We start from the raw sequence: 13,680 nt of genomic DNA on the forward strand, positions 1-13,680 counted from the left end.
TTTTTTCCTTTTTTCCCTTTTCCTTTTTATTATATTATCATTGTTATTATTATAATAATCATTATTATAATTATTATTTTATTTTAATTATTAAACTGTTCTTATCTCAACCCACAAGTTTTTTTTCTTTTGCTTTTGCTCTTCCGATTCTCTCCCCCATCCCACAGGGGTGGGGGGAGTGAGCGAGCAGCTGCGTGGTGATTAGTTGCCAATTGGGGGCTGAACCATGACAATTTTTAAAGAAAAGCATGATGAAGTCATCAGTGTGATACACAACTCTAAAAAAATTCCACATATTTCAAACTGCTTGGCATTCAGTGGTTGGTAAAAACCACAAAACCAGCCATAAAGCCAAAGCAAACAGGCCATTGGGTGAAAAGAACAGAATAGTCCAACTAATTAGAATCCAGAACAGAATAAGTAATCATGTACTGAACCACAGCTTTCCCCTTACCTTTAGTACTGGAAATAAGGGTGTTTTACTTTATGGGATAACTGTTGTAAGAACATTCATTGCCCTTCCCCTTTTTAAAAAATCATATCAGTGAGGGATGGGGGGTTGTTTCTGTTTTTTTCCTGTTGAGTAAGAAGAAATTGTGTTTGGGTTAGAAAAGAGGAAAATTGCAATTTAAAAAATCACTGTGTCACAAGTAATTGCTTTTGCTAATGCTACAGAGCTGTGTAACCATGCCAGTGGAAACCAGGCTCTGTGCTTTTTGGCTCTACATGTCTCATCAGGTTCTAAAATGGACTCGGAGGAGATTCCTTCCCGTGAGACAATGGTGACCTCTGTTGTTCCCTCCTGTTGATACCAGCCATGATGCTGTTTTGTCATTGTGTCACGCTGTTTCAATAATGCACTTTGAAACAAGCTGGCAGTTACAGAGAAGATACGGGCTGAGGGGTTGCATTCAAGTTTCTGACCAAGAAAGGATGTGTCTATCCTGCACCCCACTTGAGAAAACTTAGCTCGAGACTTTCCTCTTAAACAGCCCCTAGTCTGGCTACCAGGTTTTTTCAGTTCATAGCTGTGATCACTGCAGCAGAGAGCAGTTGCAAACATTTTAAACCACAGTGCTAATAATAACATCTGCAGTGTATTACGAGAAAAAGCTGCAGGTATGATTATGGAGAAGGAAGTTGGAAGAAAGAACAAACGAACGCATTTTGAACAGAGTCCATTCCTAAAACTGGAGCTGCGATTTTAGAAAGGTGTTAGGTTGCACAAACTTTTTGTTCCCCGCCAAGATGCTATTTAAATTCTTCGGCGTGCTTTCACACTTCAGTGCCCCAGACTTAAAAACACTAAATAAGAATGTTTTCCCTACTGCAAGAGAAACTTCAATATTTTTAACTGCTTTAGTGTCGTTTTCGACCTCTAAACTGCAGGTCTGCCTTTTACAATCAGTATAAAAAAAGGGATATCAACCCATTCACTCTTAGCATTGCTGAACACTGTCTAAAATAATGTTGCTGTTCCTGATTGTGAAAAGCCGTCACTTAGCAGAAGCGTAACTGGGACTCTCTCCTCATCCATCGCTGACTGAAGCAAGTCATGTAATTTCTGCATTTCACAAGCAGCTGCAATGTCAGTACAAAAAATCTATCTACAATAATTAACAAAAGTTCTTAATGTCCTTGAAATACACTTTTTTGTGCACCTTTTTGCCTGAGAACTGAGAAATACCACTTTGCAACGTATAAACGTAATTAGGTGCTGTATTTAGGCTGATTCTTGCTTACATGCAGAAAATATGTACAAGAAAAGTGAAAAATCAGTTCCCCAGGGTACAGATCATCCTTAAAAAAGTAATGCAAAAATAATCAATTCAAAATACTTACAGTAGATGGAGCTATACATTTTGCTTTGATCATATGTTACATGATATTCCGAGGTAAAGCGTACAGTTTGGCAAGGACAGAGACCTGCCGGTGGTACTGTCTTACCAAGGAATAGTCACTAGAAGGCATTTCATAAATTATTGCAATGAACTATCCTGGAAATAATCCTGGTAGCATCAATAGGCAGAGCAACTCAAGGAAAAGTTATTACTGCATATTGGTGTCTTAACAGAAAGCTCAAGCGTAAGGCTTTGTTAAATCTGCCCAGCAATTTGAAGGTATGCTTGCCCCGCTGGCTTGTGTTTACCCATTGGGTAACGTACGCTTTAAAGGGAGACCAAAGGTGTTAATATACACTAGCGACCAGAATGAGTGCATCGCGTCCACAGGTTACCCTTAGGGGGTCAGGGTTCCTACACAACCACAACATGCACCCACGGTATGGGGACTTGCTTATGGTTCCGTGCCTGAAATGAACCCTGTGTTTGTCTTTATTGCTGCTATGAGTCAGATGGCTGTTTCCTGTGCTCTGCTTGTGTCTTCTTCAAGCAACAAAAATTGTGTTTTCACAACAATGATGAGATAATTTTTACAGTTTCTATCAGAATTACTTTTAAAACAGAGCAGGGGAAAGAAATCAAGTCCAACAATTCCCGTTCTTACTGCATTTGAGTTTCAACAAAAATTTGGATCCCATACCTCTGGAAAAACTTACTCTGTTCCCATCTGGAACATTTGAACTTCGCTACCCCCACAGTCCACTTGATATTCCTAATCACAGCGTCAGTTACAAAACAATAACTCAACTGAAAAAAAAGAAATCACAAACTTTGTATTCTCCACTGATGCGTGATTCCTGCCACCAATAAAAGCTACTGGTCTCAAATTGTGTCTGGAGATTTTAAAGTTATGGTAAGGAGGTCAGGACTGACTTATCAAATATCCCAAATTCTCAACAGCTTTATGAATATCCTCCTACTACCTACAAGCACCGGGTGTGAGGGAGGATGGCCCCATAGGCAGGTACCAGCCACTGCAGGGGTGGTGAGAAGCACATTTGATTTTGCAGAAGGAAGAGAGGAACATATACAATTCCTAAAGTGTGATTCCAGCCAAACTTTAATTAGAGAAGAAGCACTCCCATTCCATTCCCCATACACTGTTTCCTTCTCTGTGTTTATCCAGTTTAGGTATCTTTTTCAGGAGACCGATCGTGGGGCCGATTCTGAACTGTACTGCATCTCTGTCGTACTTTATTTTCCTTTTCTCATATACTGCAAAGGGAATTAAGGTGTAGGGGGAGGAACACAGCAAATATGACTCAGTACTGCACCTAGGAATTTACTAATCCACAACTCTAAACACTGACATAGAGACAGGCCAGACAAACTGAACCGCAAGAACAGTATAAAATTCAGCGCAACTGTTTTTGTCAGCTTCCCCGTGATTGCCTTTATAATGCCAATTTCTGTGCATTAATAAATTACTCAGTCTTCACCGTTATAAAAATTAAAATTCGTTCTGTCTGTTGACTAGAATAAAAGTTTAGATTCTTCCTCTAAAACTGAAAGCAACGTTTTGGGTAGGTGGGGGAACAATGCACTTTATGAATTTACTCTATTTATTGAGGTCTTCCCTGCTAAAAAGCGAGTATCATTTCTGGACATGAAAATGAATGAATACATAAAAATAATATATAATAATTTCTATATTATATATAATATAAATATATACTATATACATTATGTAATATAATTATAATAATGAATGAATAAATAAAATACAACCAAAGTGGTGACCTCTCCTGAACTGAGATGTTTGAAGATATTTTCTTGGGAGGAAAAGGACAAACCCACAGATTTAACAGATTATGTACAGGAAGCCTGTCCATTTATTTCAAAACTGGAGATTTTATAAAATAAAGTGGAACTATTCTCTAGTAAATACTATTCTTATTACAGCATAACAGTTTCTAAAAACATTTTCTTTTCTAGCGTACCAACTATACACAAGAATATATTTCTTTCTCACAAAAATTAGCTCTGAGCACAAGTGCAAACATTCAATACAAAGCACTGGTTGAAAGCATTCAGAAGAAATGTATTTGAAAGTACACAAGAACACATCTCCTTCAGCATATCTTTTGATACCACTCAAATCTTCCCAGCATTTGTTCTCTTTTAAATAAGCATCATTCCTCACCACTTCCCAAAGAGAAACACATATTTTAAATATTCCATTCCTTACAATATTTCTTCAGCTTAGAAGTCCCCCATTAACTCTTTAGCAAACTAGCATTTTACAGATTACCTTTTAAACTGGAGAACTTTAACAAGAAGGGTAAAACAGTTTCTTCAGCTTTTTACACAGAAGAATACGGTAGCACAAAGTGGTATGCCTAATAAAATATGTTTTGTTTTGTTCAAGACAAAAGCAGGAGTTCAGGTTTTTTTTATTACAATAAAAATAGACTCATTTGACTTGTGTAGGCTATTTGGCATTAAAAAATGACTGCATTAGCTCTGTCAAAAAATAAGTAGCACATAATTTGAAAGTTGTGCGGCACTTCTAATTAAATACGTGTGATTTTCTGTTACAGTCTAACAATGGCCGTAGGTCAGGACCCCCCTGTACGGATTGGTCATCGGTCAAAGAGAAAATCTATTCTGTGAATCAAAGAGATTCCAGGAAGGCCCAGGGAAAGTAACGAAACTACTTTCAGAATAAAATATTACCTGACCTGAACACAGCAGTGAAGACCAGGATCTAGTCTTTCTTGGAATGGTAGGATTTAGTATTTCCCAGCAAGGTAAAATTAATTATTCTTATTGCCCTTCTAACCTTTTCATGAAGAAAGTTGTATACTAATCACCCCGGGGCCAATTTTATTTTCCAGAGATGCAAACCTAGATATTCCCCTCATGGTGAGAAAATAAAAACAGGTCTTGTTTTCCAATATCAGCAGTAGCAGCTGCCTGGAAGGAGTCATCAAAAGTGCCACTGAGGTGGAAGGAAGTTTTCCGTGTCTCACATTTAGAGGAGGAAAGAAATACTTTGATGTTGTACAATTTTAGTTGTGATAACCCTGAAATGGGTATGGCACTTGACAATAAAAGGATTCATTTTTCACCCTCTGTGAGCTCTAGAGTTGTGTCAAGCAGTGGACAGAGTAAGCAAGATATGCTGTTCAGAATATGACTTTTCCATGTCATTTAATGTGCATATACCTCCCATCCTTCTGCAGGAACAGCTTCATGAACTTGGGGCAGTGTGGGTGGGAACACGCCATACTGCAAGTCCTGTTTAGATACAAACCTGGAACGTGAGCAATTCTAAGTTGGGCAGCTGTAAATTGGTGTTATCAGCGGTATGCTGAGGGGAAGAATTTGATGTTATTTACCTGACAAAAAAGTACAATGTGGAATTTCAAAAATTTAGGGTTTTTTTATCTCCATTCAGATGCACTACTATTAGCTCAGTGGAAAACAGCGGGCAACCTATTGTCAGTGCGGACTGGGAACTTTCACGGCCACATTCCAGCCTGTAACCTCACCCTCATCTTCCAGCCATTGGTTCCCGCTGCTGTTCTCGTAATCAAAAATGGAAGTAGATGTTAACTTCCTAAAAGAAAGAGAGGATTGATCCTGCAGAGTTTAGCCAAACAAATGCTATGCATACAGCTGGGTTAACTGAAGTCAGTGGCATTGTTTGTGTACATCGGATTTGAGGGGATCCAGCGCTAAGGGCAATGCATAGGCTTCAGCTACTTCCTGGCCTATGTGATTAACTTGGATTTAGGTCCCCTCAGGGCCAGATCCTGTAGTGTGTGCTTAGCACACAAATGTGCTGCATTGACTTCCGCAGAAGTAGAGGAACTGAACACATCACTGGATGCATTCAAATTTGCTCTTGGCAAGAAGGGACTCCAAGTACTTAAAGCTAGCATCAGTGCTAATGCACAGTTCTAACTATTATCTTGTTAGATGGCTGAATATGATACCACATACAGTGGCCAAATTAATCTTCTAAAGCTCTGATTCTGTGGGGGTTGGTGCAGAAAACCGTAAAAAATTGACTGGGTATTGCATGGCACTCCCCTAAACTCAGTGGAGCACTACTTGGATAAAGAAGTTACAGTCGTACTGAGCTGGAGTTAATTGAGAGTCTCGAGAAGATGTAGAGGATTTAAGTGTGTTTAGACACCAAATATCAACGTGTAGAAATTTCAGCCTCAGGAAGTTTTAATGGAAGAAAGTAGCTTAATCACTCAATATATTTTGCAACTTTAGCTGAAAGTTCAACATCACAAGATGAGATATTGCTATGCAGCTTTGAGAATCACACAATTGTATTCAATCATTTCCCATGTTTTTCAGGTCTACTGTTCATTAAAAACTCTTCTCCTGCTCGCAGTTTCGTTTTCGAATGGATGACACAACTGATGCATAGCTCAATGTTCATTCTCATAAGTCATAATTAATAAATAATCATATCACATACATAGAATTTTACATGTACTTTTAAAATGGTTTTACAGTTCTATTAAATAGATAAAATAATCACTGCTATATAAAAAATCATTTTAAAACAGCTGAACTCTCAAGCTTTGCATAAAATTATGTAGACACATTCATTACAATCTAGAAACTCACTAAAAATACATTTTAGAGCTCAATCCATCAAAAATATTCACGGCATTGAAAAGTGATTGTCATTTTTTTACTGTAATCTGTGCTCGCCCTATCTTTGCACCAGTCATTTCCTACAATTTGGCAAAGGCTATATTCAATTCAGTTTGTAGGTTACGTGACACTTCTAATTTATTCAACTCCAAGACATCTGCCCCATAAATATTTAGTGGGGTGCTGTCTTTAATAGCCTGTCTTTCCTTGTGCTTTCTATAAAATCACAATCAAACACACTGCAGTTAAGTTACATGACTACAGTAACATTGAACCATCCTATTATAGTTGTGCCTCAGTCTTTAACGGTGCTTCTGTGAACACCTTTATCCAGTGATCCTCAAGCACTCCCTGACACTTACACTTCACAATACTCTGCTATCCACACGTTTGCTCAACAAAAACACATTCTAGAAACGGTCTTAACAGATCGGTATCCTTGTGTGTCTGAATTCTGCTGCTAAATCAAAATACCAAATGCGGTCCGTTCAAGCTTAGGATTTTTCAAACACCCAGGCAAAAATTCAGGGGAAATTTCCTTATTCAGACAGTGCACATATCTGTTGGAAAACAGATAGATGATAGGTTGCTCACCAGCCTTTAAAACTTCCACTACCTTAAGCCAGTCCTCTAGACAGCAAGATAAAACAGGCTTTGCCTTAGTAAATGCTTCGCAACCAGGCTTTTAGACTGAAAGCTCAGCAAGGACACAAAGTCTAACAACAAGCAATGTTTTCAGAATAGGGCACTTGCATTGAGGGATAGGATCTTGCACTGTGGAAGAACAGATGCAGGCTTACAAGTCAGTTTAAGTGGGGGAAGCTGCTCTTTACGCAGATGTCATTTTCTGCAGTTCCAAGTAATGGCAGAACTCCTGAAGAGTTCAGTCTCTTTCCAAGAACCGTTGACCATACCAGTATAATGACTCTTAACTCTTTATCCTGGATCTTCTTACCCATGGCACTGCTTCTGTTATAGCAAAAACACAGCCAAACAAACCCAAATGTGGAAAGCGACTTAATACCAAGTATCTTAGACTAATTTAGTACTTTTTTTATCTACTTTGCATAGAAGAAACAATCTCCATCTCTTAATGGGATAGGCTGGAAAGCATACATCCATTTAAACGTTAGGTGAGAAGATCAAGACAATTGCTGGATTTGAACTGCTCGTTTCACTGTTCAGTCACTGTTCATCAGTGGCAGGTAAGAAAGAAACACTGGGTTTTCTCCCTCTTGGAATAAAATACTGTGTAATGAAAACGGCATCAGTACATTCCCATTCACCTTCTCATTCTTTATGGATGTCTGTTGATTAGGTGAGACATCCAAAGACCTCCTCATTCTGATTAATTTTCTTAGCCGGAAGGAGACAATACAGAAGGGAGATTACTTGACTTGATTGAACTTTGATAGTTGTGAAGTTCTATGAAGAGACTGTAATCCAACTACTGATAATCTCTGTTGAAGACTAAGAAACATGGAAGAACCAGAGAGCAAGACACAAAGGCTCAGAAAAAGTTGCCATAAACCAAGGGAGCCTCTTAAGAGTGGCACATAATGAAAAGCTGTCAGCGCTTTTGCTCCGAAGTAATATACATTGCTACCTGCTGCTTTTCAATAGCTGCCATGTCCTACCCTGGTATTCACTTGTTTTCAGGATAAGGAGATAAAGTTTCTTATATTAAGTTTTATTCTTTCAGAGAAAAAGCACTAGCCCTTCAGTGTTATATTTTAGCCTGCTTCGAGAAAGCATCTTCAAAAATTCTAATGTAGGTTTTCTTTTGGAAGAAAGAATCACTGTCTTCCATTGGCAGGATGAAAGACTGGTTTTTTTACTTATGTTGATTTACACTGAATTGAGTTCGGAAGTTTGGATCTGTTCCTCACCAAGCACAAAGGATCTTAGTTTTAGGTTCATGGGGTGAATCCAGCTCTAGCCAATGGTGACAGGACAGAATAGGAAAGATTTCAGCTTTCTGTTGACTGAAAGAGGTTCAGAATTTTACCTTCAGTATTTAAGATCTGCTGTGCACTGCTGCTATTGAGTTCTAACTGCAACTCGGAAGAAAAACCTCAGGGAAACAAAAAGCTTATCAAAAAGAATTAAGTATGATAGATGGTTAGGGTTACCCCAGCAGATAACATGACCACAAACTGGTTTTAAATACCTGCAAATAAGTTGCTATACATTCTGATGTGTCCTGACACCAGGTACTATTAGTTCAGCTGAAAACTAAGCCAGGGCAGAGATACACCTTATGCTAAAACAAAATATGTAAAACTTACAGCCACACGTTTTAACTTTCACTCAGTGTAAATTATGAACCCCTCATTTTATGAAGCACATTGCAGTCAACCTTATGAATTTTCAGGTGGAAGCAGCGACATGACATAGTCTCATGAAGCATACTAGGAAACTAAAAATGTGCCGATGAAAAATAGTGACTTCACTGAAAGTCACACAAAGTTACTGCTATTAAATTGAATTTGAAGGCTTATCTTTTGTCCTTTAATGCATGGTTACAACTTCTCTGGCAAAAATCCTACATCAAATATCCTGCAGTGATCACTGATGTGGACAAAAGTTGCAAGATGCGGAAGTGGCTCAACTGTGTCTATGGACAAGCCACAGGAGTCTTCAGTTGCACTACAAAGTCAATACCGGCTGTCAACATTTCTCTGTATTTAGTTTTACATCTGTCATTTCTGTCTCTATTGATTTGGGCACTTAAGGGATATTTCTAACCCTTTTACCATGCACTTGTGCCTTAGCAGCAGCCTCAACAAATTACGTTACCTATTATTTTTTGTATCTTCAAAAAAGAGAAATCTTTACATTATCTGGTAAGTAAAAGCAGGAGAGAAAAGGAAGCAGAAGCAGCGTCAGAAAGAGTGACGTACTTAAAAACAAAACAAAACCCAAAAACTAAAACTCAAAACCATGGTATCTGTTCCTGATAAAATTATTAAGCTTGTTTTCAAAGTTGGCCACCATCTTTGAACGTACAAAAAGTGTATTTCTGCAGGTATTCTCTACAGAAGCTTCTGGGCTAAGACTTCCTCTGTGATTCCTCCTAAGAAGCAGCTAGCATGTGTGTTCTTCACACCTCTCCACACCCAATATATTCCTGCAAATTAAACATAACAAAAGGTGCAGGATAAAAATGAATGTATATACTAAAAAACCAAACTCCCCTACCTAAATAAACTCTCAGCCTGATTTTGTTGCTCCACTGGATTGCTGCTGGAATTGTAATCAATTCCTGTGGTCAGCATGTTCCACCACCTGCAGCTCTGCTCTGCTTCCAGCTGTCCTGAAGAATTCCATGGAAAATGTGAGGAAGCATTTCTAGCCTTGCCCTTGCAGGTGGGCCAGATTCATGGGCAAGTCAACACCACCCCTCTTCCACAGCTGTCAGGCCCTACATTAGTAAATGAAGCCAGAAGAATAATTTTTGAAGACTAGAGCTCTGAATTGTTCATATTTCTACTGATAATTATCTGGTTTGATTTAGCATCTTATAAAGCAAGGCACAAATGTACAAAATTGCATCTACTAAATCAGTAATTTTTATGTATATTTACACAATTACCATAATATAAAATGTGCTTAGACACTGTCATAGCACAACAGTAGAGGAATTGAGGACAACCTGATAATAAACACAAATACCAGGTCCTACATTTCTGTTTGTGCTTCACCTGAAGGGACATATTCATATGCAGATACACAAAGCAATCCAGCCACCGTCCTTTATTTTTCCACACCTCACGGAGATCAAACTTTGTTGCTAAGAAGCTGTGGAAGGAGTAAAAGGCAGTAGACCAGCACCCAGAAGAAAATGATGAAGTAGAATAGCTCTGGCTGCTCAGCAATCGTAACCGCATGAGTTGGTGCTGGAGTCTCACTTGCTTCCAAGTCCTTTTTCTTCCTGAAAACAGGAGAGTATTTGGTAAGAGGCAGGAAAAAGAAGAAAAAACCCTCACTGTTAATACTTACCATAGAGATCAGAGGGCAGAATCAAAGACAGCAGTTTAATGAACCATTTTAATCTAGTCAGTTGAAGTCCAAGCCAGACTATGAGGTGCATAATGGGCTTAGCAGTGTGTTCCCTTAGGAGCCAATGTACACAGCAATTAATAATCTGAAAACTCTGAACAAATTCTTAGGTAGTTTAAATACATGCCATTACAGTATGGTCCTTTGATGTAAGGTGATTCCCATCTGTCAAAAAGATGCTCTTTTATATTCAGAACAGTAAACATAGCTCTGGGCAACACATATCACACTTTCACAATTTTATTTATACACTGTATCTGACTTGATATACTTTCCCCAAGTCATCTACTTTCAGAGCTGCTCATGTCAGACACCAGAACATTAAACAGAAAAAGCTCAAGAGTTCCAGAAACCAACTAGCAGTTGGGGTTTTGTAGGACAACTCCAAAATTCCAACTTTCCAAAATTCCAGCTGTAGTTCATAAGGGCAAAGCCTGATGGAACCTGCCAGCCCCACTGAACGCTCACAAAGACAAGAAAAGGCCTTACTTAAAATGCACAAGATGGTACATTCATTTTATAATTTTATAATACTATATGAATCACCCTCTGGTAGACTTTTTTTTAATCTACTTTTGGAGAAAACTGGTTTTTGGTCTGTTACTTAATAAGTCCTTTTTCTGGCTTGGGGCATCCTACTTGCTCAGATATTACACTGGTTCTATCCCTGAGTATTACACAGAACTTGCTCAATATCAGCAGTCAGCAAACAGGAATAATGGTGACAGCTATTCATGTATTTTTTTTAACAGAAGCGTGAGACCAGGACACAGGATCCCAATAATCTTTTGTGTGTTTTCTGCATTTAAATGTAGAAGTTCTGGGAGGTATCATTCTCTGTCAACTGAGAGGGTAAACCTAGAGCAATCCTTGACTCTTATAGGTATGTAGACCCTAATACCAACGGGATACACACTCTATGTTCAGGATCCATCACCCTAAGTCTAAACTAAACACATATACAAATTATAAAAACTCGTGGGTGCTCTAACAGAGGCCAGAACTCCGCTGAAGAATCTTCTTTCCCTAGCACTGACCACACTAAACATTGTCTTGACGGTCTTCCAAACCTGGAAAGAGTTATCACTGCCAGAGGGCCTCATATTTGAAGTCCTCCCACTCTCTTCTTGATCTGAAGTATCCACCCTGTGGGGAAAGTGCTCACAGTCTTGCTTAGGCAGCTGAATCTTTCCTCTCAAGTCAAGCAAAAGCATTTTAGTCAAGGGGGAGATGGAGCAATAAAGAAGTTTTGTATCTTACACCTACGGGAAATATGGACTCTGAGCCATTACACAAGTTATCCAGTCAGTCTCTACCATTATAGTTAATTTTCATTTCCCTTTGTAACTTTGTTAGAAGTACCTGGAGGTTATGGATTCCTTGCAAAAGGCTTTGAGTAAGAACAACTCACCTGATGATTAATGGATTTTCACCCATATCTGTCATCTCCTGCTCATTTACACTATAGGTCTCCTGAAACAAACCAGGAAAAGTTTATATATATAAAAAAAAATTCACCATCTTACAAAGATGATAATTGTGTGTGTATTTTATTTACAGTATGTCTAACGTTTGCTCAAATAAAATGGAAATGTGCTTACAAATTTATTCCCTGCCAGAACAGCCACCACTGCAGTCTGGTACGCACACAGAAAAGGAAAAAAGTTGTGAAAAAAAATGATTTTTTTTGCTTTCAATTGCTTTCATTCAATTGAATAAAGCTCCCCTCATTTATATATATTTCAAGTAGCTCTGACAGCACAGCAAAACTAAAGCATCTGTTTGAAACCTCAGTTTCATTGAACACAGGTGGCAGCATTTCTTGAAAACTCCAAGATGGTCAGAATTTTATCTTGTGCTGAGAAGAGCCATATTCCTATCCTTGCTCATTGTGCCCAGATTGCTGAAGCTGTCCTTTCCTTCTGACGTAAAAAATAAAAATCCAGAGCTCAGTTGTATAGTGTGCTCTCAAGAAACCAATATGAATTTCATCTGCTATTAAGGATGCAGTTTCACATTACAACTAAAATTCTTTTAGGGTTAGCTGCTGCTATTGAGATAATATAGTACACTGCTACTGTGAAGGAGAGGGAAAGAGCCCAATCTTTCATAAACGGTGCTCTTCAGGAGACACACAGCATTTTAGCAGGGCTGTGACCAGGACACCAACATACACACAGAGAATGCACAAACTAAAAGAAACTGGAGCAGCAAAAAAAGGCAGCTTCGAAGAAGCAAAATGTTACAGCCATACATTTGTAACCAAATAAGCCTCGAAGTTATAACAGATTTAACTGTAGTATTGGGTGCTCCTTTGTAGGCTTGTTCATGGTTCAATAAGGTTCAGTTCCGTATATTTAGGAGAGTTCAGTAAAGCTTTACAGCTATGCCTGGTTTTGGCACAAAAACTATTGGAAGTCACAGGGCTTTTGTATTATTGCAGAGCTTTATATATAAGCTTTATATATATACAGTATATAAAAGTTTTATATATATATACGGTATGTGAACTTTTGGAGTTTAAGAGAAATAGAGAAACAGCGATAGGTAAATATCCACATACTTACCTCCTCAGAAGTATTAGGAGATTTTTTCCGGAGATAAATGTTGGAATCACTGTCACGGATTCTGAAATGCATGTAAAAGCAAAGTTTTTAAATTCATAAAGCTTAAGTTTTGTTTTGACTTCAAAGAGAGCCACTGCAATTGCACATGCTAATTTTAAGCTATGCAAAACCAAAAATACGCATTCTTGCATGTATTAAAATATGGACTTGAATTTATCAGTAACATTATAAAAAATAGCTTTGGGAAAATCTGACCCACGATAAAAAAATCCACATGCTCAAATTGGACTCTTTTCTGGAAAATGGTATCTGATAGGGTTTTTGCACCTTTGAGATCATTGACATTTAAGTGAGAGTGTACCTCTGTCTGTATAAATAAAAAATTGGCAGACCTTGCAGGGAACAGAAGGCTTGAAGGAGACAATGGGTTTTTCTAAGAAAAGTCAAATTCATTGGAGTGCTATAGTGCTAAGCATCAACAAATTACAGTTCATGACCCACTCAAATACATTACCTAAGAACTATAT

General features: G+C 38.2%; 1 protein-coding gene across 1 annotated transcript in view; it reads right to left on the reverse strand.

The window, feature by feature from the left end:
* Positions 1–10,078: 10,078 nt before the first annotated feature.
* CLMN (calmin) overlaps positions 10,079–13,680 on the reverse strand; it is a 72,878-nt gene continuing 69,276 nt past the window's right edge. Inside the window, exons 11-13 of the mRNA XM_075103823.1 lie at positions 13,154–13,214; positions 11,998–12,059; positions 10,079–10,458 (exon numbers count right to left, since the gene is read on the reverse strand). Of these exons, the coding sequence (XP_074959924.1) occupies positions 10,305–10,458; positions 11,998–12,059; positions 13,154–13,214 (277 nt within the window). The 3' untranslated portion in view covers positions 10,079–10,304. The remainder of the gene's footprint in view (positions 10,459–11,997; positions 12,060–13,153; positions 13,215–13,680) is intronic.

This window comes from Phalacrocorax aristotelis, chromosome 9 (genome assembly GCF_949628215.1).
Source record: "Phalacrocorax aristotelis chromosome 9, bGulAri2.1, whole genome shotgun sequence".
NCBI lineage: Eukaryota > Metazoa > Chordata > Aves > Suliformes > Phalacrocoracidae > Phalacrocorax > Phalacrocorax aristotelis.